The 27,725-nt window shown below is 37.4% G+C and overlaps 1 protein-coding gene across 4 annotated transcripts; it reads right to left on the bottom strand.

Moving 5' to 3' along the window:
• Positions 1–205: 205 nt before the first annotated feature.
• Positions 206–24,111, bottom strand: LOC139964733 (LIM domain-containing protein jub-like). 4 transcript variants are annotated; one of them, XM_071966639.1, is made up of 10 exons: positions 23,906–24,111; positions 22,043–22,601; positions 20,077–20,178; positions 15,626–15,693; positions 13,882–13,944; positions 12,859–12,989; positions 11,099–11,150; positions 6,291–6,359; positions 4,872–5,337; positions 206–3,636 (listed from the first exon to the last, which is right to left on the bottom strand). In XM_071966639.1, exons 2-10 carry the CDS (start codon positions 22,479–22,481, stop codon positions 3,629–3,631), a joined length of 1,398 nt encoding a protein of 465 aa, XP_071822740.1. In that variant the 5' UTR covers positions 22,482–22,601; positions 23,906–24,111; the 3' UTR covers positions 206–3,628. The 4 variants fall into 4 exon arrangements, with proteins under 4 accessions (XP_071822740.1, XP_071822706.1, XP_071822729.1 ...); XM_071966605.1 differs by having other exon boundaries at positions 206–5,337; XM_071966628.1 differs by having other exon boundaries at positions 206–5,337; positions 11,105–11,150.
• Positions 24,112–27,725: the final 3,614 nt, after the last annotated feature.

Here is a 27,725-nt window from a genome sequence, read left to right as displayed (position 1 = left end):
AAAAAACCTTATTTATGGAAGTTTACAAGGTTAAGGGATAAACATGACCTTTTAATGAACTTTGTACGCTAAATTGATCATAAATGAAGGAGCTAGGTTAAGATTTTGGAAATAAAAAAAATTACACGGCTTAAAATCACTGACTGCAAAATTAGCTACACCACCAAAATGCTTTCTTCACATATATCTGTGACTTCTTTTTGAAGAAGGTAAATAAGAAAAACTTCCAACCACTGTTCTTTCCCATCACCCCTCTCCCCAACTAAAGCTCTCTGACTAAAATTTGAGTGAATAAAACTGTGACACGACAATCCTACTTAAGGCTAATGCACTTTTACAGATTTCACACGACAAGATCACATACACCGCATATCACACACACACACTCACCCAAACAGCCACTGAACATAAAAATCCAAGACAATTGAAGCATTCAAGGGGAAAAACGATATGATTTGATTGTTTTTACTTCTAAAGTGCTTGTTTGATTAATCACCGGTGACGTAAAGCAATTTTATGAAGACTGGTGGCAATTCATGCCCAAGTTATTTGAATGCAAGACAGGAAGGGCGTGGCTTCATTTAACAAACAATACCATAATTCTGGTGATTATCACCTCTAGACCAGTAACAAACCTCGTATATGCTTAACACACACCTACCAACTAGTGTTTCACAACAAACATTAAATAACCACGTTCCATTTCACACACCCTACCCCCACCCACTCAAGCGTATCATTGACAATCAGAATCCTTACTATTTAAAAGCAATCACAAGCTGATGGGCTAAATTTGAGTGATATGGCTCTAATATTCTTTGATATTTGATACGATATAGAGGCCCAAAACAAAACCATTTTTATATTTAAGTTAGTCTACATGAGGAAGGGTGTGGGGGAGGGGGGGGGGAGTGTGAGGGAGAGGGTGATAATATTCCTTTGAAAGCACTACCATCCACTGCAATAATGCATTGGTATTTGGTAACAACAAAAACTTTCATAAGAAGGTTGCAATGAATTTGTCATTTTTGTGCATTCTACTTAAAATCCAAAATGCAACTTGAATTTTCATTCATTCATTCATTCATTCATTCATTCATTCATTCATTTAAGATGTTATCGTAAAAATATTAATGATTCTATTTCAACTAAAAACCACCCCACCCCCCCCAAGCCCCACAAAATTTGACACAAGATTTCAATTCTCATTGCCTTCCTTTGTTATTTAACGGTACTGTCTGGTCCACGTCGTCCAGTGAATTACAAACATTCTGATCTGTCTATGGTAAGCTGGGCTCCATCATGCAAAGCCAGTAAAATTTTCACTTTTCTCTTTGTGCCACTTTTAAACAGGGGCTTTCGTCATTCCCATTTTGAATGCAATAGCGACATTTTAAAGTTATAGAAAAAATAGCTAAAACTTTGGTGGGCAGCACGATCACCCACCACATAGGATTGCTGAACTTGTAATTGTAGCCAGATGTACAGTCACTCGATCTGCTAGAGGAAGCTACATATTAATTCACAAACTAGATACTTCATTATGCAAGACTTTGTAGACGAGGGGTTGTCATAATATTAATCTAAAATACTAATTGAATATTTATTTCAAAGTAGAACAAAATGCTCTGAAAGATAACGAAATGAGGAAATATCTATAATAAAACATTTTCCCCTAGAAATCTCTGAAAATACGTTTGCGTGACCACAAAGGGACATCCTCACTAGGCCACATAAGAACAAGGCTGTGTTGTAGAGAGAAAAGGTCTCTAGGCAAAGCTAAATTCAGGAATATCATTTTTTTTTTTTTTTTTATGCATTCACAGGATCCGAGACAGGGCCTTCAATGTAACGTAACAAAGATGATTCATGCCGTGCAAGAATTATACATGACAGTGTTTATCCCAACACCAAGAAAATGTGCAAGATGCCATATCCTCTGTATTAAAATGCATTTAAGATATGGTACTACAATGTAACTAAGCTACACTATGTATAGGTTGCTACCACCACGAAGATCGGAACATTGCGAAGGCAACAGGAGTAAATTAAGTAAACTAAACTAGAAGCTTGTTCAGGGAGACGCTCACCCCCCCCCCCCCCCCCTCCCAAAGACAATTCACATTGCAAAGGCAACAAATACTGCCAAAGTGAGAAAATAATATTAAAGACAAAACTCTTGGTTTTCACCACATCTTACAGTGACAGGCTGTATAACAGGACGGCAAAGATTTTTTTAACCATGTTTGCAAGGAACATGCCATGACAATAGATCAGTAAACCAAACACTAGCTATATAATGTAGAACAAAAAATATTAAAACAGGCCAAAAATCATGGGAATGATACAAAAGTATGGAAGATGGGGGAGGGAGATGGGCTTGGGGGGCGGGCATGTGGGGAGGAATGAGGGGGAGGGGGTGTAATAAAGGAATGCACATCCACAGGGTCCAAAATTTCAAATACAGAATAGGACATGCACCAAAATGGAAAAAAAGTAATTATATGATTGTCCTTACATGTTCTGTAACTTTTGCAATTTGCAGTCCATTTTTTTGAAGGGATAAAAGGTAGGCTGTCAATGTCCTTGATTATAAAAAATATGGGAGGGCAAAAACAAAAGAGATTCAGTGGGGGGGGGGAGATGATCTTTGTAATCATTATCATATTTCTAAGAAGCATCAGAAACCAAGAAGACATTCCATTTTGCATTGAAGGCTTTGAAGCAACTTTTCACTTTTCTGGGTTTTGTTTTCCTTTGGTATAGGCAAGGCCGGTTTAGTGTTAAACTGCAAGAGGTTCATAAAAGCAGACGCAACACCTTTTGATGCGAATCATACACATAGCAAAACGACTGAATGGGAAATATTTGATAAAATGTCACAAAATTTTCATTTTCACTGCAAGAAATAAGATTGTCCACCATGTTGCATATTATACATAGAGTTTGAATATATCCACTTTTCTTTAGGGGGGTGTGGGTGGAGGGGGGTGGAAGGGGGAGGCATTGCTTTTCAATGTAATGCAGCACATGCAAATTGATAGTGACATGAAGTCCATGCACTAGCCATATTGGAGCATCTTCGTCTTAATTTGATTGTCAATCATCAATTTTTACAATTTTTTATCTTCCACTTTCAGTCAAGTTGTTGACCAATTTTAGAATACTGTTTTTTCATTACCACCGCAACTAATTCTGCAATATTCCACCAACCTAAGTGTAATTAAAAATACATAAACGTATAAACAAAGCTACAAAGTATTTACTATCACAAATAGAGGCGGGCGAATCAAAGTAGCTGACTTTTGAAATATGGTAAACATCAATTCAAATAGAAAAGGTAAAAAAGGAACAATTCTAAAAAGAGCCGGAAACAATAATAAAAACAATTGGGAAAGTTTGACGGTGCCATTAAACATGCAGTACAGTGAATAAATATTGCAGTACTACAACCGTTTACAAGAATGGAACATGTTACTGTATTTCAGATGGGTTTAAACTTAAAAGAAGAGAGAGTGCATGTTGGTGATATCTCATGAAGGTGATGCAAAAAGGTACAAAAAACAAGAAAGGACGAATTAAAAACAGAGGTGCAAAATATACTCTCACGTTAAAACCTCCGGCCAAATCAAGAACCTAGAAGGAAAAAAGGGGTAAAAAGTTTCAAACTGAGAGAAATGTATCATCATCTCTAAAGAGATACTGCTAAAACCGAAAGATGACACAAACCCAAAATCATCGTCTTTGAGAAGAAAAAACTCGCTCCGTTTAGGAGATATTCTTGTTCAAAAGACTTTTATCTGGGACAGTTGTCATTTTTGATTTTTTCTTCAAATCTGTGGTGTCATAGTGCCACTGGGAATTGAGACCGTTTACTGTATCTCTGTTTTCGTGTTTTTAATTTCGTCTCGTCATATTTTCAAGGAAGAAAATAAACAGTGTTGAGACTGAAACAAATGACATTAATTTGGTCACTTTTTTTAGCTTCGGTAGTTTTAGATTCGTCATTTGCGAAAGCAACTTGCATGTAATGTAAATAAACGTTGTAATAAATGAGACATTCAACAAATTTGGTGCACATGTGAGTGATGTGACTCGATGTCATAGCTAGACTTAGATCAAGTCTAACCCACTACAGGACGTTTAAATTCTCTGTCATATCTCCCAAACGGAAAAAGATTTTTCATCATTGTTTGGGCAGTTTGGGCAGCCAATGATGATGGACGGGTTTGTGCCTCTTTTGAAATTGTGAGACTAATGAAAATGTCCGAGAGGACGGGAGAATGTATTCGTCGTTTCGTACGCATAAGCACACATCTGAGTATTGGACACAAACCATCGTTGAATCCACCCAGTCAATCTATTCTCTCTCTCTTTTTACTCATTACGTCCACTTCCTGACAAATGATCTTTGATTCTGTCTTGCAAATGACCTTTGACCCTGCCTCTTTTTTCTCCATTATTACACCTACTACGGTGGTGGAACAGATGGTCACATGATCATTAAGTACTGCAAGACTTTGATTAACAGCTGCTTACGTGTCATTACCATAATTCATTAATTACTTTGGAAATTCCCCATCAAATCCCCCAACAATGACTCAAATAAGCTGCTATAAGCCAGTCATCAAACAACAATAACTAAAGCCCTGATATTGCATTTTTTGTCTTCATGTTTTTTTCAAAGAAACAATTTCTTGAGGTAATCGATATGAAACGGGACAACAGACTCACATGACCGTTTGTTGTGGCAGCGGAAAAGTTTGTTTGCAGACACAACCGGCTGCACTTTAATGCATATATGCTGTGTTACAAATCAGTCACCATGAATCCTGTGACCTTTGACCTCACGGCCTGCGGTACATAATTACCTGGCTGGCTTCGGGCTACTTGCTGCTCTGGTTTATTGCTGTACGTATAGTAATCGCCGTCTGTCTTCCAGGGAGGGTAGTCCTGTTGCAAGGGGTCGTTGGGGGTGTACGGTGGGGGCTCGAGGGGTGGCGACGACGACGCACCCCCGGGGTCTCTAAAGTTGGGGGGTGGCGGAGGCGATGCTTCCTTCGCTACTGGGTAATAGGAATTCTGGGGTCCTCTCGGCGGTCTGCGCTGTGGCGACCTGGTCTCCGGGGTCATGGGAGGGCTGACCACGGGATGCGTAGAGCTGGGTGAGATCTGAGGGGAGTACGATCCGCTGCTCGCTGCTTCGGGACCTTCCTCTTCGATGGGGTACTGTAGGTGGGGCGCTATTTGGGATATATGACACGTGTAGCAGAGGAGACGGTTGTTTAATGGATAGCACCGTTTGCCTTCTTCATCTGACAGCTGCAAGCCACATTCCTGGAGAGGGGGGGGGGGGTGAGAAAGCAATAAAGGAAGGAGGTGTTAAAACAGGATGGAACATTGACCGAAGGGTAGGCACCGAGGGATGGGATACCATCGGCAAAATCACTGGAAAATAACCAAGGTTACTGTGCCAGTATACAATTATGCTTCTAAAATTCCTATTACTACCCCCACACTAACCATGGAGACTTCACTATGTCTATTAGTTCCTCACCAGAAACAAAAGGCTCAAACTGCACAAAAAATCAAAAATAAAATATCACCATCATTCTCATCCTCTTATTAAGTAATGAGCAACCACTCGTTTACCCAACCCCACCCACCCAACGCCTCCTGTCTACCAATATGAAAAAAACAAAACTTTAGTTTTATAGGGATCAAACAAAGTTTTAAAGTTCTGTCAGGTGAGTCCTCGACCCATTGTCATTTCATACAGTAGTGTCTCTAGAGTAGTGAAGTTGATTGGTATACCATTTGCTTTGGTCCTTTTTTTTTACCGAAACAAGAAAGGCCCAAGATACCAATATAGAATGGCAGCCGGTTATGATGACTACAAACAAAGTCTGAGCGAAAAAAGAGTAAATAAAATTTTGTATTGTATTTTAGATCCTCCTGCAAGCAGGAACTTGCGAAGAAGCCATCATTGGCTCATCAAAGCCGCAAGCTGACCGAAGTCAGTCTCTTACATTCATATTTAACGCCCATGATTATGAATTGTCAATTGTCATCAATTCTGTACCTGGATGACATACATAAATCTTGGAGTGACTCGAACTCGGGACCTTATAAATATACTTCTGACTTGTCCAGTAACATCACGATATCCAACAAATATTTATTCACAGCTATTCAGAGATAGGAGACAGGCAAAAAAAAGAAGCAGATGGACGGACGGACAGACGACAGACATGAGAGGACGACAAGATAAGATAGTATGTAGTACTCACTGTACACCTGTAACATTCCACATGAAAGTCTTTGTCCATGGACACTACTCGCACTGTTTCCATGGTTCCCTGTGCAAGAAAATCGATGCAAAGAGAGAATTTAATTTCGAGAAGTTTTTTTACTCCATGAACTATTAAACTAAAAAAAAAAATAAACAAATAATAAACAAAAACAGAGTATGTATCTTACGCTATGATAATTTTGTTTTGATTTATGGGACATGGATGCCCCAGTTTAATTCTCTACTATGAATCTAAGATGCTGCCCACCTTACAGATGGGCACATTTGATAATCAAAGGGGTAGGTTTTGGTATCCCTACCTGCTATTATTATTTGATACAATGAATCAGATAATACCACGAAGGATATATTTGCAAATTGTCTCAGGGGACTGCAGGTTAAATTAAGAACACAGACACACCTCACTTCTAAGATACATTTACTAAAATTTTAGCATTTTATTCTAATAATGAAATGGAGCTAGCATTGAAAGGTTTGCCTAGATGTATTTCTCTTCTGTAAGACTGTTAGCAGCAATGATAGCATTAATTGCAAAAATGTCAATTTTTTTTTTACTGTCAATTTTTTTTGTTTAGCTGCCGTAATCAAATGTTACATTTGAATTAATAGAAAAGTATCGCATGAAGAAGGACGAAAATGCCAATTTTTTTACTGGTGATTTTTTTGGTTAGCTGCAGTTTGTGAATTTACATGTAAATTAATAGAAAAGTATGGCATTAGAAAGAAGGACGAAAGAGGAATAGAAAATTCAAACAAATGGTAAAGTTTCAACGACTTGCTAGCATTAATAGCATATATACTTAACTGTAATGTACTTGTTCATTTAAGGTTAACTAGTTTTTGAGTCAAAATGTTCTTTTCCTGGATTGCTATTGTTTTTGTATTCACAGGAATGGAATGTAACCAATTTCTGAATCCTGCCAACTGATAGAAATATCAGGTTCAAGGACCAGTATGCTATTGAAAGTCTATATTTAATTCTATATATCTATATATATATTCTATATATAATCAATTTCAAATTCTATACCTGTCACCTTTAACAGTTTAATCATTTCAGTACTAGCGTACTGTAAATACCTAGCGGGCATGTAACAACTGCAATCAGAAATATGATTGGGGAAAAAAATGATACGGTTTTAATTGCAATGTCTATGGAAAGATAAAAGTTTTGTCACGACAGGGAATAATTTAATCTGGTTTTGCATAGCAAAATATGTCAAGACGGGGAATAATTTATTCTGGTATTACAGAAGAAAATGTCAAGACGGGGAATAGTTTAATCTGGTATCGCATAGCGAAATATGTCAAGACGGGGAATAGTTTAATCTGGTATCGCATAGCAAAATATGTCAAGACGGGGAATAGTTTAATCTGGTATCGCATAGCGAAATATGTCAAGACGGGGAATAGTTTAATCTGGTATCGCATAGCGAAATATGTCAAGACGGGGAATAGTTTAATCTGGTATCGCATAGCGAAATATGTCAAGACGGGGAATAGTTTAATCTGGTATCGCATAGCGAAATATGTCAAGACGGGGAATAGTTTAATCTGGTATCGCATAGCGAAATATGTCAAGACGGGGAATAGTTTCATCTGGTATCGCATAGCGAAATATGTCAAGACGGGGAATAGTTTCATCTGGTATCGCATAGCGAAATATGTCAAGACGGGGAATAGTTTAATCTGGTATCGCATAGCGAAATATGTCAAGACGGGGAATAGTTTAATCTGGTATTGCATAGCGAAATATGTCAAGACAGGGAATAGTTTAATCTGGTATCGCATAGCAAAATATGTCAAGACGGGGAATAGTTTAATCTGGTATTGCATAGCAAAATGCTACATACTTTTCCTCAACTTGCTCAATACAAATACAATCATGCATATAGCCACTTGTCTACAGGGCAACTTAGTTACGTCATTATGTTTATAACAACCATACTTTCAAACACCTAGAATATTGTTATGCATACAAATTTAATTGCTAAATTGTTCCCTGGAGTGAGTGGTTAAAGTGGGAATAGGTGAGATTTACATCAAGAGAGTATAATAAGGGGATGGGGGTTAAAAAATATTCTGAAAATATATGATGGGTGTTAAGTGTTTCCTCTTGTAACTGAACATTTGCAAGTACTGAATAGCATAACGCCCATTAGAAAGTGATTCATAAAACCAAAAAATTCCCTTCACTAGTTTAAAATAATAGTTCTTAGAAACTGTTTTCAACTTGATAACATGACTTCTCTAATAACGTGAACAAATTCACGGTCAGCTATGCGATGAGGCAAAATGCTCCATAAAATGCTGGCATTGGCAGCAGTTTTGATGTAAAATTGGATAAATTAGCATGTGATGTAACAAAGCTGCTACACCACCCCCCCCCCCCAATGAATATAAGACAAAACAAATGGACCAGACTAATAGACAAGTTATGAAAGAGTTTGTCCATGATTTTTGTTTTCATTTTCAAATGAGAATTGAAGCAAAGCATACTTCAGTCAGTAAATGCAGAAAACGGACAATATGATTTAGATCAGGAATGATGGTTTTCGAACTAGTTATTTTGAAAAAAAAAATCCTCTTTTTGTCTCATTTATTGCTATTTTTTTTATATCTTGTGTTAGATAGTAACTTTAGACTACTTTTCATATAACAAATTACCCCCTTCATACCAACTGAACCATCAAAGTGGTTACAAACATCAGACATTTCCTATTTCAACATGCTAAAATATTTGTTTATCCACAAAGTCAAATGTCATACAGTTTCTTTTTTTACAAGGATCGTACAAGTATGCCTAATTTGGCCACTTTTGGTGTGATTTTTTGTGGACCTGAAATGGTACTTTGTTTTTACGATTATAATCTTTTATTACGCTTTCCAGGGCATCGTGAGCAGTGGGTATATTCGATGCAAAAAATAGTATTTTAATATCTATAGATCTTAGTAAAATGGGTTTGCCATTCACAAACAATTGTTAAGAGAAATATTAGAAAGGCAGGTGTGAAATTGTTAACTTTTTTTTATAAGTTCAGAAATATTCCAAACTTTTAATAAAGTATTAGCGACTGGTGTATAGAGTAAGAGGAATAGGAAGAATAAAAGCTACATATAAAGTTTTTTTGTTTCAAGCTTTACAAAGTTTACTTAAATATTAGTGCCTGGGTGTATGGACAAAGAGGTAGAGGAAGACTAAGAATGAAACAATGGCCAAAGAACAAAGAGTCTCATCGATGGCTTACTCGAGAACAATGCCTGAGAGGTTGCTCAAATCACGATAAATGGCATCCTAGCACTAATTAAAACCAGCAGCTTTATAAGCTCCAGTACTGATCTTGTTGATGTCACATGATATGAGAATTAAAACTCATATCGTACCACCATCACACTTAAACTCTGCCCTAGAAATATGCTAAGGACTGTGATAAATGGTCACCCTTGGCTAAATATTCGACAAGCATTTTAGTGCAATCTGCTAGACGGTTTCCACTGATTAAGTCATTTAGCTCTTTCTCAGTGTTTAGAAATGATGCAGAATAGTCAGATTACCCAATGAGAGAACTTTTTATCAATTTTAATCATTTCTAATTTTGGCTTAATCGTTACGGATTCATCAACGGTTTTGACTTTTTCTGTCTGTTAATTACTGATCAAAATTTATATGACTACTGTAATAGGTATTCATGATATGTTTCAATTGCTGCAAACATGGAATGCTTGCAATCCACTGTGTTCATTTTTTTTTTTCGCTCTTGTTGTTTCTTTCTCTTCAACAAACGATAGAAAAAGCACAAGAAAGCATTTCCTTAAAATATCAAACTTTCTACAAATTTTATATTGAAGGAACATTTTCAGATAATTCCTTTATTAAAACTTCATACATTTTAGAAGATACTCCTCATAATGACAACATGTTATACCAATGAATAACAAAAACTGAATAATATTTAAATCATATATAACACTTCTGAAGGTTTTTTCTTTTCGCCACAGCATTGCTTTCGTCAGTCTGGGTTTAAAGTGATGGAACTAGTTCCTAACAATATTAGCAGATAATCATCATCAGTATCTCAATTTGGAATATACAAACTTTGCAACATGTTGCACTGAATATTCTACACACACATAAACCCCTGGTCTCAAAATCATCCCAAGTATATGGATATTTCCAACATATCCCCCCCCCCCTCCCTGTTGCCTACCACCCAGAAGAGTATAAACATAATTGAAGGTATAATATCAGTCATTTTGAATTTATAACTATTACACTTATTTCAAAACAATCAAATAAAATGACTAAAGACTTCACTGACTACTAGACCATCCACCAAAACTTTTATCAACTCATTTTACATCAGTCCATTTGGAAATTGGAAAATATGTCTACATTTTTATTATTATTTTGGGAACAAAATTCGGACACTTCATCGTTCACTGTGCTTCCCCATTCCCCTCCCTGCTCAACACCACTTGTCCCATTTGCCAAATTTTGGCTATCGTGGATTTCAAACTAATTTTTTCACTAAATTTCAAGAGTTTTCAAAATCTGACATTGGCTATTCTGTGTTAACTTCCGGCTGTCACCAGTTAAGGAAGATGGATTTATTTCAAGCTGTCTCACTTTCAAAGCTTGTAGTGAGGGAAGTTAGTTTAAAAAGGTGGGGTGATGTTAAAGCACAAAAAGCACACTTATGAGGGAATGGGGGGCAGGTTGTGTAGAGTGCACATGCTGTTAGACGAGAAGGGGGGTTGTGCTGTGGGTTGAAAAAATGAAAATACCTCTACCGGAGTGATAGGTTCCTTGCACGAGGCACACTTTGGAGCGTAAGTTCTGCCAGGAGTAGCGACAAAGTGAATGGGTAGCAAGAGAGAGAGAAAGAAAACGAAAAAAAAAAAGAACGAAGAATCGGCTGGTGAGAAAAATCGATGACAATCTGACATCACTGTCGTGAAATTTGATGGTATGTTATCTAAGCACCGAAAAAGCTGGGCAAGCAAAAATGTAATTATTCATGTAATTATTTGTTTCAACACTTTTATCAAGATCTTCAAAAGGTTATTATTACTTTCTGGAAGAAAGGGTTTTGAATGTCAGACTGAAATATCCGATGCTCTGTAATGTTGATTCCCCAAGATATTATCGATGGGTTTATAATATTAATCATAATAATTAGAAACATATCAATAAGCCATTTCTTTTCCCTCTGTGCCATCCATGCCCCATACCATGCCCTCCAGACCTACCAGAATAACACTACAACAAGCAGAAAGCTGCATTTTTGGGGGTGGGGATTTCTCTTGTGCTACATTTAATCATTAATTCTTGACTGTTTGATGATGCACTGTACTCGTTAAAGATGAGGCTTGCTTCCATGCACATATCCATTGTTTTAATAATTAATCTAAAGTCAAACCACTACCAAACTCATCTCATTTACTTGATATTCCACCATAGGCATGCATACATATAGAAATGATTGCTTTCTGTAGTCAGGGCTGATCCTGTCCTGACCAGCTGGACGCTTCAAGTTTCGGTTCCCTGTTTCGAGAAGGTTGGGCGACCATCCAATCAGCATTAAGCTATGCCCAAATATATGAATATGCACATTTCATCCTTTTTGAGTACAGATTCCCAGGGTTTGAACGGCTCAAGGGCGAGTTAGCTAAACGTCATCTTTAAATTTGGAAAATCAAAATATTCTGAAAATCTACCATAAAGAAGCAGGTCTTTATAAATACTTTAACACAATTTTGCTCCAATGGCAGTAAGGATCTGCCTACATCGTATCGTGTAAGATAGGAGAAGGCCTCGTCCAAAGTGGAACTAACATTTGAACTAACGACACCCTGACATTGGAGAGCTTGAACAAGAAGTGTAATACATTGCACAAAATTAACGACATGCTTAGGAAGTATAAATACAGTGACAGATCCCATAAAACGAAGTAAGGATACTTCCTGTTCATTCAGTCTTTTCAGTTTGCTAAACCATTCAAGTGAACTGTTTTGAACTGATAAATTCACAGAAATGCTTATTCTCAATTGTTTTGTCATGTTTTCCTCCAATAGAGTGCCATTCAGTCACTCTGTAATGGCCGAGCAAAAAGTTAATTGTCTAATTAAACACTCTTAATTAGCAATGGAAACAATCACCTTGAGGAATAAACCAAAAGTCATTACAGAGGGGCTTTCAATTTTGTATCCTAAGAGAGAAAAGATGTCAATGAGGAAATATAGATTTGCTACTACTTTCACTTTTGTATCTGAAGAAACCCATTTTTTAATACTTCCCACAAACTGATCATAACAACAAATGCCCATCAGATAAATTCATAGCAAGGGAGGGCTATGGGGAGGGGGGGAGGGGAGGGGAATCTGTTACCAGCCTGGGACCACCTTCATTCTTGCATCAGAGGAATCAATTTCAAAACTGCTTTCGAACACTGACCTCCCCCCCCCCACCTGATGATCTCATAGTATTAAGTAACGTATGAAACGTAGAGCTAGAGTTGTTTATAATGACAGTCAAGGACACTTACTTGTGGTAATCTTTGACACAGTAAATCTTGTGATCAATATCAATGGTAAAGGGCACACCGTCTAAGCAACGGTTACAGACCACGCAGCGAAAACAACCTGGGTGGTAGGCATTGCCCATCGCTTGAAGAATCTATAAAAGAAATGAAACACGTTTGGCTAAAGAATTTACCTACAAGCAAAACACAATTATTCTTCGCAGCTGAAAAAAACCCGCTGCATGACTGACAGGGCAATATCATTTACAAAGAAATGATATTAATGCTGCGGAGTAAAAATATCTTGGTTCACTACCAAAGTTCCACTTCACTTTTAGCCTATCGTGATTAAAAACATTAGAAGAACCACGCATATCAAGCACTGATTGATCAAATTTACCAAACATGTAAACACTGTTTTAATGTTAATTAACACTCTATTGTACCCTATTGCATGCCACAACAAATCCGTTAGAGAATCAAACTTCAATATTACTTTTTATCTATCCAACAGAAATTTTCTTCCACCACTTACTGATTTCTCCTGTCACAGACTTACTGTTAAACAAAATAGTTTTACTTTTGCCAATCACACAGCTCTCTCCATCCTATGTGGTTGATCTTTAACCATAAATTTTGTTAACATTTGACAGACTATACAGTTCTTTCGTTCTGGATCCTATATGTTTTTTACGGAAACTAGAAAGGTTATTAAAGAAAGGTCTACTAAGAGCACAGATGTGTTCATGAATATTTGAGAGCCGGGCGGATTTGTGAGGTAGTGTCATCCACGTTCTGGGGGGGGGGGCTAAGGGATGGGGTGCTTAGATGGCAAATGGTGTTCTCTTTTCCTATTCCTGAACCAACTTCTGTAACAGTAACATGTATTCACCCATTTTTTGGTAATGGTAAAATTTGTTAAATTAATCATCACAAATAGAGCCGGGGTGGGAAATGTTTAAGATACTGTTTGTGATTTTCCGAACTGCGGGGCGCGGCCGCCGGGCGTGAGCACATCCCTGTGAGGAGAGCGTAACAATTACGAACCGTGTCCATTATGAGGTGGCCACAGATAGCACATTTTTCCGCCGTCTGCTGGAATCCAGAATACTGTGATGAAAGATGAAAGAGTAGAGTAAAACGTTATTATTGCGAGGGTCAAGTAGTGCTGAGTTACTCTGATGAACGCATGCACTCTACGTAAGTCTGTCATCACTCTGAAATAGACTACCATACCAAGATAATAAATGTTGATAAACGATGCAAGTTTTTGTCTGTTAAGTGCAGATACCAGACATTTTAGTTAAAATCTTTCGAAATTTAGTCTCCAAATTGTCACCAAGGTTAACTGGTAGCTGCACTGCAGCTGTGGTAACATTGTCAGTTACGATTTTGACCTGGGTATAAAATGCTATATCTCTGTATCAGAATTCTATTTTGTTATCACTTTGGGACTGTTTACCATCATTCAAAAGTTATGTGTGACTGGGAAAGTATTTTTTTGCAATTGATAAATTTCATAACCAAACAGAGTGGAAATCAGATCAGTGTTAAGTAATTGTAAATTTTCAATTCTATGGAAAGACAATGTGGGCTACTGTGGGTACAGTAGCTTTAGTTGTTGTTAAGCTCTGTTTCCTGAAGAACAGATTTTACACTGATCAAACATTGAATACACTGGTTTCAATCATTGTTTGCACCATCTTAACTAGTTTGTCTTCCCTCTTCCCTTCTCCCTCATCCCCCTCTCCCAATCCTACAAAGAAAGAAAAAGACTTCACACTGATGAAACATGGAATACACTGGTTTCAATATTTTTTTCACAATCTTAACGACTTTTCCTTTCTACCTCAGCTACCTCCACCCCCACCCCTACCTCCACCCCCACCCCAGCCCCCACTCTTAGAATGAAAGGAAAATACTTCATTCATTGTTTGCACCATCTTAACTTATTTTGTCTTCACTCTTCCCTTCTCCCTCATCCCCCTCCCCCAATCCTAAAAAGAAAGAAAAAGACTTCACACTGATGAAACATGGAATACACTGGTTTCAATCATTGTTTGCACCATCTTAACTAGTTTGTCTTCCCTCTTCCCTTCTCCCTCATCCCCCTCCCCCAATGCTAAAAAGAAAGAAAAAGACTTCACACTGATCAAACATTGAATACACTGGTTTCAATAATTGTTTGCACCATCGTAACTATTCCTCTTCCCTTCTCCCTCATCCCCCCCCCCAGCCCCCAATCCTACAAAGAAAGGAAAATACTTCACAATGATCAAACATTGGATACAGACTGTTTTCAATTATTGTTGCACCATCTATCATTGTTTTGTTGCACAATTTTGTATCTTTGTAATTTTTTCCAAAATAGTAGCTTGTGGATTTCTAAGCCTCTGAGTATTAAAACTACCGTACCCTCTGGGATCTGTACAGGTACAGCACAGACGAGACGCTAAATTTGAAGAGCTCTGATAAAACGCTGACCTTTTAAGAAGACAAAAAGGTGAATCACTCTGTCAAAGGCTTTTTCGTAACTTCACATCGTTTGGATGATCCCTTTGGATGATAACATTCAACTTCATCAATCTTATAAGATCAAACAATCTGAATGTCTGTTTACGATGAGGACTGTAAATCATAAATTTCAGTATCTTTATCACATGTTTAAGCTTTAAAAGGAAGAATTAACTAAAGACAGAGATTTATGGACGACTCAAAGAGTACAATTCTTGCCAATGATCTCTTCTAAGAGGGAACAGAGCTTTCATGATTTTTTTGAGTTGATACTCACCAAGTAGTCTTCCTCACAATAGACTTTACCATGGACATTGTAGAAGGCTTTACCACGCAAAGTGCGACCTACAAAGAGAAAAAACCCCCAAAATTCATGAAAACAACGATGACGACAACCACAAGTTGAGCATACCGTGTACGGTTTCTCCCATCTTTATTCTGTAATATACATTATCTACTGTAAAGTTGTATGCATTGCAAGGAACTAAAACCAAACTGCTGTAATTACACCAGGCTTGAAGTAAGACAAAGGCTAGAAAAATTAGCAATCAGGAAAAAAAAGTGGCTGTTGAAATAGCCAGTTAAGACTGGCAGGAATAAGGCTCAAAGAGATATCATTCTTCCTGTCAATTTTTGTCATTAACTCTGCAATTTTGCAACCTGCGAGTGGATCGTTACTACTTATGAGAAAATTAAGTCTAACGATGACAACTGCATGAAATCTCATTTTGATTGCTCTGTAGCTTTGATAATCTACAGACAGTATGCACAATTTTTCCTGACCAAAAAAATTACAGGTCTTCACTACCAACCAATTCCATACACTAGGAGTACTGTACTGTATGTTTACATGCCCACAGCAATGTATGACAGCAACCGTTCTGTTGCGGACTGCTCAGAGTCTGCAGAAGTTAGACGACGGCGTCAAAAGATACGATGACACAAAGTGAGGAGTTATGGATGATGATTGAACATTTAAGAGCGTTGTGGTACGACTTGATTGCTATGATAATAAACAAATCAACCTCGGGATAGGTGATAGATTTGACACTTCACTTTCTTAATTATCAATTAATATCATATAGGAATCAGGGTTGCAGACTTTGGCTTGTATGTACACCACCATGGTAGTATCGAAAGGAAACAGAATCCTTAATTCCAATGATAGGAGTATTGTAGTATGGAGTTCTGTACTCTATTTCAGTGTTAGTAGTTTGTCCATTTTTCAGAGCATATTTCTGACAGTATGCCAAATCACTATTTCTTGGATGAATTACTTTATTTTGCATGATTGCCATGTAATATTTGATTATGTTTTAACTTTATTACTGGGTGTCCCTCATTCCTAGAGACCTACATATTGTAGTTATGTTGAATTCCTTTTAAAGGACACTGAAGTTTCTTTTAAATACTGTTAATGTTGTTGGGCCACCAACCTTAAAGATATTTGTTAACACAACAACTTTTTTGATGAAAAGGAACATGTATAACACTGTGATTGTGAACAATATACAGTAGTCCATATGAGTCATTCAAGAGTCTCTATTCCATGTGAATAGTTTTGAGCAATTCTCCTAAAACAACTATTGAATGAAATGCAACATACCAATGTTAACAACTGAGTGAGCCTCATTTGATACAGTGAAGCATTTTTCTCACCTTCTCCCTCCCCTAACAATAATAAACTATCCTAACACCTTCTTGAGTAAAATGAAAGTAAAATGAAAGTAAAATGAAAGAATTCAAAGGGATTAGTTTCTTACACTACATTTTCTAAATTTCATTAAATCTTTGGAATTAAACAAACCCCTTAACTTGCTTTTATGAAAACAATGACTCAATGGAGACTAGGCTATATAATGATCTTAATGTGACCACACACAGGTACAGTACATGTTACACTGCAGGGTAATTGATCTACGTGTATGTATAGTAGAACAAATTAAATGTGCCATTCCCTTGAATTTCCCTTCAAAACTGTCAACTGCGTCTTAATTAGCCAATTATTACTTCACTTTCACACAAATCAATTATTCTCTGGAAAATTTATGACGGAACTAACCCCCCCCCCCCCCCCCAAACCAATAACACACTTTCATATACAGACCATAATGAGGCACAGTGTAAATTACCACAGGAAAATTAGTACTGTTACTGTACAATTAATACCAGCTCGGGCAAATAAGGTTAACTTTTAGTTGAGAGGCCACTCAAAGCACTGCTTAAGCAAAGGAGGGGCACCACCAAGAGGTATTTTGATGTTTGTATTATTCTGCAGATTACTTAGTTTAGCAACTGTGTACATATGATACATTGGAAGTTGGTATGGCACCCACTGTACTGTACATGCACTCATTACTATCTACAGCAACTTCCTTATTATGTTATAAACGACGACAACATTCTCAACTTGAGATCATGAGGTTCTATCTCTCTCTGGCAGCAGCTACTGTTGTTGACTTGAGTCAAATGTTTGTTTGTCCACAGAGTGTACTGTACTATGCACCTTATTTGGCACGTATACAGAAAAATCGTTGACTAAGAAGCGGAACTACTCAGAAATACATACGTATCTGAAGTGGAGCCTACTGTACTGTTACAAATTGAGAAAGATTTACACACCAGGAAAAAACAACACTAGTATACAATTCCTACCAAAGGTTTTAATATTTTAAGTTTAGAAATTGTTACATATTTTGAAGTTTGTTTTGTTATCTACATGAACATAATAAGGTTCTTAGTCTATACCAAACAATGTCTATCTATTATCAAAAATCTGTAATTTATTTCCATGTTAGTATAAATTTGTCAATTTTTTAGAGCATATTGTTGACAGGCTGCCAGATCACTTGATTCTTGGATGAATTACTATATTTTGCATGATTGCCATGTAATATTTTGATTATGTTTTAAGTTTATCACTGGATGTTCCTCATTCTAAGAGACCTACAGTATCAGTAACAACCATTTCATTCCTCATAAGTTAGCACGTCTACAGGACAATTTGTGTTCAACATGTTTACTTTTTCACCTGTGTTTTTTACCTATGTGCCTCACTTTATTGTTCCTGCCTGGTTTTTTAGTGGACTACTGTATGTACAAGATTAAATTACGTTTTTAGTTTCTTTCTTTTTCTTGCGTTCATTTGCTTTGCTTCAACGGTCAACTACGGTATTACCAATCTGTGACGAATTTAAAGCAAACTACTGCTTAAAATTGCGTGGAACTTAGCCACAGAGCGAGCAGTGCCGTACTTGACCGTTGCAAGAAACCTACAGAACGTGAAGGAAAAAACCTCACAGCTATAAAATTATTGCAAAAAAACACAACTTTGTGTTTATTCTACTTTAGTTCTACTCATGAAAGTCTGTACTATATAAAGAAAGGGTACAAGTAATTCCAACACAAGTATTTGTGTGGCCCTTGTCCACTTCACTATAAACAAGCTGACTTAACATGTCAATTAGCATACTACAATGTCCTAGGGAATTTAATCAAAAGAGCAGATTGGAATCTGTACCATATTATATACATATAGTGCTTAGTACTCTAATCAACCCGATTGGTAAATTCAGTACTAGTATGTATGCAAAAAGCAGTGTATTGAATTGTACTGTGAAATAACAAACATGATCTTCAGACAGTGTTTCATTACTGTACTGTACTATATTACATTACTAAACCAGTATATAAGTCAAAAGGCTTAGTGATTCCTTGCCCATTGGAAATATATTTTAGAGTATATACTGCGGTTTCAAATTGACTGGATGAAAAGTGCAGTTACTGTGTTTACACTGTAGGTATAGAATGTTTACGATCAATTAGGCATTGACTAACATTTTTGTGAACAATGAACCACAGTATGAGAGTCATCAAAGATTTACCTCTGAGATATCATGTTTACAAGACTTCCACAATTTGACCTCTGATCTCCACCAATATATAATAGGGTTGTTCTAATCACCACAGGTCTTTATTAATAATTTAATAATTAACAGCAGATCAAACAGACTGATTTCATGTTTACATGATCATAAATCAGCTTCTTGCAGTAAATTTTTGGCATGCCAGATATAAGATCCAGACATGTTTTCCTGCTTCATATATCATGTTTACAAGGTTTTCACAGGTTGACCTCTGGTGACCTCAAATGATCTGTGACCTCCACCAAAAACAATAGGATTCTTGTACTCAATATGGGGCACATGCCTAGTATGAGAACCGTCAAGGTTACCCTTCTTAAGATATTGCATTCACAAGCAGCATCCATAATTCCACAGTTCCACCCACACACACACAGTCACACACAATCTCATAGATTCCTTTTGCCTTCAGCAAGGAATAAAAAATATATTGCACATGTTAGACATGTAAATGACATCTGTTTGGGACTGTTAAGTTATGCAAAAGATCACATGGTGCATTGCTAGATGTTTCTTTCATAATAATCACAACACTGTCCTACAGTAAGGCAAAATAACACAGTTAACAGTCCTAACGAGTGGAGTCTTGGGCTCAGAGTACAGGAGGGACAGTTTGCCAATGTTGTTTGGCTAATACCTTATGCCCTGGTTATGTCTTGGGTGACTATGCTTAAAACTATTTCAATTCTGCTACTGTTACAAAGCATTTGGGAAACATATTACCACCCCCCCCCCCTCCCCAACAAATTAAAAAAACACCACTTTCTATGGGTATACACACTGTATGTAAGCAGTGTTTCCTTACCACATGAACAGCAAACAAAACAGTTGGTATGGTAGAGGTTTCCCATAGCTTGACAAGCTTGACCGGAACCGGTGACTTTCTTGCCACATTTAACACAAAAACCTGAATAAAGAAGAAATAGGACATGAATTTGAATTAATACCAATCTTGCAATAACACATCTCATCTCAATTTTGCCTACAATTCACCTGAGAGAGACACATGTAAACAACTCCCTCGTTTTTTGTGGGGGGGGGTGGGGGGATGAAGGACTCAGAATAAATATTTGTTTGGAAAAGAGCCCAGTTATTTCTCCTTGTGGTTAACTACAAAAAACAATCTTTTTATACTGTACAGGTAGATCTGTGACGTCAACATTGACAGCAGTGCACAAGTAGCTGTGCAGTACGGTACTTTGAAAGTTAAAGGATTGGACTTCCATGTACATGTGTTCATCACTGTCCATTTCACTGTTCATAGACGATTTGTCTAACTTTGCTCTGTACAAATATGTTCAGTAATGTATATGTGTTTGCTGTAGACCTGGCAAAAAGTATTTTAATTCCCTGACACTTATTCAGCAAGGCCCTGTGTATCCATTAACTCAATGATAAATTTTTACAGCTTGCCAGGCAAAAGAAGTAACCGTAAATGGACAATTTACAAGAGCCTCTTCTTAACTACTCCCCCTCCAGTTTTTTTACATGATGAATATGAATGTTAATATGCTGATTTTTTTCTCTAAAAAAAAAAAAAATTTTCTGTGTATGTACCCCTTTTTAAGGGATACCAAAAAATGAACTGAAACTGAATCTATTACAGACTGCTGTAAGTGTTCATAACAGTTTCATAACGTGGCATGATTTAAGTTAAAAGTGAGAAAACTGCTGCAAATCAGATTGCCATGATGTCAGTAAGGGGTTTCATACTAAGTGTACATGACACACAAACATGTTTGCACTGACAACATGAGAGCTGTGAATCAAAAACAAATTAACATGACAAAGACAAATATTGAAAGCATCCCAAATACAATTCTCATACACCTGGATTTATTAAGTTGTTACATGACCCTAAAATTGCACAGCATTTTTGCTTGGATTCCTATCCCCCTAACTCCCTCCCCCCCCCTGCCAAAAATAAATAAATTTAAAGGCTGTTTCAAAAAGTAGAAAATTATCCTCATCAATATTAAGGTCAATACCACCACCTCATCAGTTGGGGATTGAAGGTAAAATGACATATTTTCAGAAGTATTTCATAATTGCTTATCTTCATGTACCATACAAAAGTAGGCTTTAAAACAAAATGGCTAGCAAATAATTGATAAAAGAAAAAGAAAGACAGGTTTCAGGGTTTCATGTTCACTTTGGGTAGAAGGCTCTTCTCTTCACTAACTATATCTTTCCAATTTGACTAAATTTCCATTTTTCCTAAAACAGAAAACAATCAAATTATCTCAAGTTTTAAGTACTGACATACAGAACAGACTGAGAATCATGAAACACTAATATGGTAACCTTCATTCAACAGCCCAGTTTAACTATCCGCCATACACATAGCTGTAACTAAAAATGGCTTCAATAACAGAAACAATCAAGACATTTTAACAAGGACACATCATATTTTGCAATTTACATTGTTTACAATTATTTTAATGGAAAAGTTCACACGTCTTCGTTTCGGGGGGGGGGGGGGGAGAGGGGCTCATTGTGATTCTCTCATCATACCTAAAATTATGAATCCATCTCATTCTAGTTTTATCAAGTTAGTAAGTATTTGTACAACAAATTCACATGAAAACCATGCAAAGCAAACTGAAATGATTGTTGTAATGGTTAAATGCTATCTTGAAAAGGAACTTTTTTCACTGTCCAGCATGGTAGAATCATTTACCGAGTAGACAGTAGACACTCAGATATTGTAAGTGGAAATACCGTAACGTAAAGAAAACCCACAGTTGTTTTCTGAATTATAATCATCTCACCAAAATCATCCCCTTCTGGATTCTCTGCCATCTCTTCCTCTAATTGCTGGGTAAGTTCGTTTAGCTTCTTCTCTGCGTCAGATGGGCCGGTCTTCTTCGCTGGAATCACGTCGTACTTCAGCAACGGATTATTCACCCCTACGGGTGATCGTCTGTTCCTGGGCCCTACGCTCATACTTTGCATCTGAGCTGTAGGTATGACTGGTGAATGTTCATTCTGCATTGGTTCCTGAGCTCTACTGTAGTAGGCTCCACTCTGAACTTTCATGGCGGGTCCACCGTGTCCTTTATTTTGGATGCCACCTTGAAATCTATTTGGAGGGCCATTCATTTGGTACTGTTGCCTAGCATTGCCATTAACATCATTTAACCTCGGGGAAACGTTCCTTTGTACTGGTCTGGAAGAAGCTGTATTTGAAAAGTTCCTTATCTCAGCCATTGTTTTTCTTTGGTCCACTGCAACCTTTCTTATTATCTCCAATTAATATTCACTATAACAACAAGCCCTAGAAAATTTTCCTGCTGCTTCATTCAACTTGTGAGCTTGTTTACCACATGTCTGAAGAAGAAAAAAAAGAAAGGGGGGGGTCGATTAAAATGATCATGATTAAACCACTGTCACATGTACCTGGTATATAGAAGAACAATGTTTGCATAGCAATGGTGATGCAAATTCAGTAGTTAATTATATAAAATATAGCAATCTTAGTGCATGTATAGACGTTCTGAATATGTCCATAGGCCAAACAGTTTAGATTTTATGTCTACTGAACAAGTACCTGGGATACTTGAAAAATGCAAACAGATAGTAAAGTACAAAGTTTGAACTGTTGCCAAGACTAATTATACAATGTGTTCCAAATTATGAACATTGTATGCATGATTAACTGACTCCTTAACCTCAAAACCTTGCTAGGCACCTAGGTCTAGAGCAGTGGCATACCCCTGGGGTGGGGCCTTGGCACCCAAAAAAAAAAAAAAACTGTTAGAGAAAGGTCATGTCTTCCCCTTAAAAAAAGCATTGGACCCTGCAAAAAACAGAAGTCTAGCTTTACCTCGGGCATAAAGTTTGGCCCTAGTCAAAATGATAACCCCATTCTAAGTGATGGGAAAGTGTACCTGGGTAGAGTAAGGATTTGACTGATGTTATTTCTATGGACGTAAAAACTTATCTCTCAATAGCCAGGACCTCCTTGAGCACTACCCTTGGTGCACAGCAATGATAGCATGGGTTGGAAGTGCCTAGCCCAAGTATGATATTACAGTGCCAAATAAGTGCTGTATGCTAACTTTTGAAACTAAGAAACTCTTGGTTGTATATATGTACAGGTCTAGTTAGGATTTACATTAAAAGCGTACTGACTGGGTACCCGGGGGACCAACTGAAATTTGCAAGCGGGTACCAGGGGCAAATGCTTGGACCATTCCCATCACTACCCTTTATTACAAATACAACTTAGATAAAACTTCATGATGGAAAGCAAACTACAGAAACAATTCTGATTGGAAATCAATTTGCTAGCGATGGTTTGTTGTGTTTGGCTAAATCCATTCTAAGTGTGTACAGCCTACTTAAGTGATGCTAGGACTAAGAATTAGGATATTGTTAATGTTACTTTTAAGGCCTACGTTGGGCCTACCGGTCTCTAGTTAACCAGGTTAGGGCTTAGCCTAGCCCTTACACTTACAGTAATACATTAGTCATAACAGGTTAGGCCAAGAGTCTATGATCGCCCAGTTAGTACAGTGGTAACGGAAACCCCAACGGCACACTGTTGTGTAAGAGACGGAGACAGTAAATATCAAGTTACTTCGAATTCAATAATAAAACAGAGTCTTGTTAGATCTCTGACGTTAATATACCTTTAATAAATGTACCCTGTCGTAACTTTGTATCCTTTACTGCGTCTAAAGCTAGCCAAAGTGTTTACATACGATCCTTTCCGTGCTCAATTCTCTGCGTCGACTTGCAATACTGTGTACTGGGCGCCCTGTTGTACATGTATGTACGTATCACGTACGCTATTTACGTGAATCATTGGTGAAGAATGTTCAATGTGGAAGGCCGAAAGTGTGAATGATGAACTCTATCCACACTTACAAGTTTATCAGTTTTCAATTTAAGTGAAGGCATTTATTTAATGACAACGGTGAATACTATTTGCGACGTTGGCATGTTGCATAATTGGGAATATGATTCGTCACGCCCCTCAAAAACCTGACCCCAACCCCCCCATCCCACTCATGGACATAGCCACGGGAGGGGGTGCTTGAGACACGTGCGTCTCGAAGCTTCAGACTCTCTTTCACTGAAATGGGCTTACATTTAAAGGTCATCAGTCCCCCCCCCCCCCCCCCTAAGTTGCTAGAAATTGATCAAAGAAGCATTTTACTGATAGCCTACTCTAAATTAAACGTAGTCGTGCACACTAAGATATTTATTTGTCTATTTTAACGCTCAGGCTCCTTGATGTCTGTGAAATAGTAGAAGAATCACTGGGGACAGACAAGAAAGTATTGTTGAAGCTTCTAGTAAGATTTAGCTCTACACCGATGACATTTAACACACGCTAAACTGGAATAAAAGATTGTACAGGATTCCAAAAAAAAAAATGAGTTAAAACCGATTCTGCGTCGAATTCAGTGACCTCTCTGGGATGAAAGCCCAAAGCTCTACCATATATACCAACATTGCTATCCAGCCTTTAGTTGGTCGCGATCGGTTCGAATCCCGAACTCTAGTCATAGTAAATTCCTTTGTTCAATTCCATTGTTTATAATTGCCCAGTCTGATTCCCCCGTTGTTCATTTGGCGTACTTGTATTGTTTTACTAAATCACATAGACCTGCTGTCATTCAGTGTTGCAACTTATGCAATCACCGCGGGCCCTCTACTTGCCGGCCTCCCCCTTTTTATTTTAAGAAGTCACAAGTGGGGAGTTGGGGAAGGGGTGATGGGCGGCGATCATTATGAAAGGGACATTGACCCGATCGGTGCCAAATGGCTTGTAGTCGGTATTCTTATGGCTATGTAGGTATTCTTATGGCTATGTAGGTATTCTTATGGCTGCCTTGTAGCCGGTATTCTTATGGCTATGTAGGTGTGATTAGATTCGAGGATTGATTGAATGCTTTCCACACACGGTTCATTTGTGAGTCTCTTCACCTGGTTAAAAAACAAAAGAAGGAAAAACATAAACAAAGCCAACATTGGGAACAAAATTCCTCTATGCAAAAAAATATCAAAAAGTGAAACTTTTAAGGCTACACAATACGCAGGGAAAGGTTCATGGGGTTGACAAAGAGTCAACCAGACCCTCCCATTAGGATGAACAGTTTATCATTTTACTCCAGTTTGATTGAACCTATAGGCAGCTTAAAGTGATGTGGGAATAGGGGAGGAGGAGAAGGCACCCCCCCCCCCATTAATGGGAGTGACAGGTGTATGTTTCTACCGCATGATATTCATCTTTTCTCTCTCTCTCTCTCCCTTTTGTTTTTTGTGGCTGCATAAAAAGTTGTTGTTGAAAACATAAGAAAAATAAATGTGAAAAGTTCCCTTGAATTTTAGAGTTTTAAATTTGAATTTCCAACGTCCTATTTTGGCCGCAATAGCATCTACAATAGTAAACTTCTTCTGGGAAATCATCCCCCAAATCCAACCCAATGTTTGCCTCCTACTGCACTATTTGCCAGCTTCCTATACGCCACTGCTCTGGTATTTTTATACTTTACCTCATGCATTTAATTTACCAAGGGAGGGACAATTGAATTAAGACCAAGTCGAATAAGTATAAAATCGGATATAATTTAAGGTATAGGCTATATATAGTGTCGCCCCAAATAAGTGAAATCAACTTTTCACAAATTTTCTTTTCATGAAGACTATATGTTTCAGGTTTGTGAAAGTTCATTTTACTGTTCTACTTAATTAATTAATTAATTATCACATTCTTGTGATGTTATAATCTCTGGATAGATGTCACTTCATGTGTATCTGAAGACTTTGTTTTGTTGTTGTTGTTCTTTTATAAATAGAGGGCGATCTGTCTTTATTTCAATAGCAGATCGAGTCGTATATGATTTGTTATTTGCTAACAATCAATGGGTAGAGAGACTATATGGGAGAGAGAGAGAGAGAGGTGGAGAGAGAGGAATCAAAGATTCTAGATTTTACATATGATCACGGCAAAAGTTGGGTAACTTAACATGAAACAATGAGAAATTTAGACCTAGTTTTGCTAATGCATCATCTCTACTGGAAGGGTCGTACAGCTTTCTGGAGTCCAAGCCCCTCCCCCCCCAAATAAGTATGTTAAAAAAGACCCTGGCACTCTGAGCATGGAAATTATGCCGAAACTGCATGAAACTTTAGTAATACCGGTTAATGCCGTTCACCAAAGTTACAAGCTAACATTTTTAAGTGATTATGAGCTACCATTACAATGAATTATTTAACATTTTTCAATGTAGTGACTGCCTTTGTATTCACGAGACCATCTGTAATAGCAGCGTGATTGAGTAGTCCTTTTTCTTATTCTTCATCATTGATTTAATACGTCTACGTTCATGGGTATGAAACCAAGTTGAATTCGGCTCTCATTTTCGAGACCGACTTGGTATCGACTTGAGACTGGAGATTTCACTGGAGGATGGCGTGTGACACCCCCCCCCCCCACCACATCCTCCGTATGTACACCTCTGCTGGCTTATAATGAGTAAATAAGTAGCTGTAGCCGGGTAGATCTGATGGTTATCCAGTTATGTGACTTGGTAAAAGTGACACAAATTTACAAACAATTCAAAAGTCAGATTTCAAATTATTTCAATAATTTGCAACTTTCGTAAAAGGATTTACTCACAATTGACATTTTATCGAGGCTTAATATTTGTTCAGGGTAGTGGATCTTCTCTGTTTTATGTTATTGCTCTTTCTTATGAGATATTTCTACAATTTCAACTGTAGTTTTCATAAATTGCGATTAATGGCACGTTTGCAATGTCAGCAAACTCTCACAAAGTTCATAATTTGAGCCAATTCATCATCTTCTTTGCTTCCATATTTCAGTGTCACCCATACTCATTTTATTTTCGGAAGATAACAAACGAACATTTTGATAGCAGCAGATCTGCTTGCATTCGACATCAGTAGAGAAAAATAGTCACTATATTGAGTACAAAACTACGGATTTGAACGATTTGAAAAGGGGATATTTTTCTAGCCATTGCAAGAAACCCCCCCCCCCACCCCACACGACCCATGACAACTCTTATCCACGTTTAGCTCGAGGTTTCGGTTCGTATGGGAGCTCTGTGCTCGCGCATGAGCATGCGTATTCATGTGTATCAAATGAGGAAAGACGGGAGAAGGGGTTATTGTAATAGGAATCAGAAACTCTGTTGAGAAATTTACAAAGTTATTAGAAAAGCTTGGATGAAATTTTTTAAAAACGTAAAAAATATATATAACTCATTAATGTCCTTGGCCACCAATTTTTTTATTTTATTATGAAGACAAATGTTGTCAAAAACATTCTTTACATATATTTAAATCGACTTGCAACATAGTAAGTGTATAGATCAAAACTGCATAACGCCATAGATATTTTTTCAAGTCAATTAGTTACGATGTAAATATGTTATATTTTATCAGTCGGAAGCAAATCCTACCAAAAGAGTTTCG

This window comes from Apostichopus japonicus, chromosome 3 (genome assembly GCF_037975245.1).
Source record: "Apostichopus japonicus isolate 1M-3 chromosome 3, ASM3797524v1, whole genome shotgun sequence".
Taxonomy (NCBI): Eukaryota; Metazoa; Echinodermata; class Holothuroidea; order Aspidochirotida; family Stichopodidae; genus Apostichopus; species Apostichopus japonicus.
Note: the sequence above shows the minus strand (reverse complement) of the source record. Positions and strands in the feature narration are given on the sequence as shown.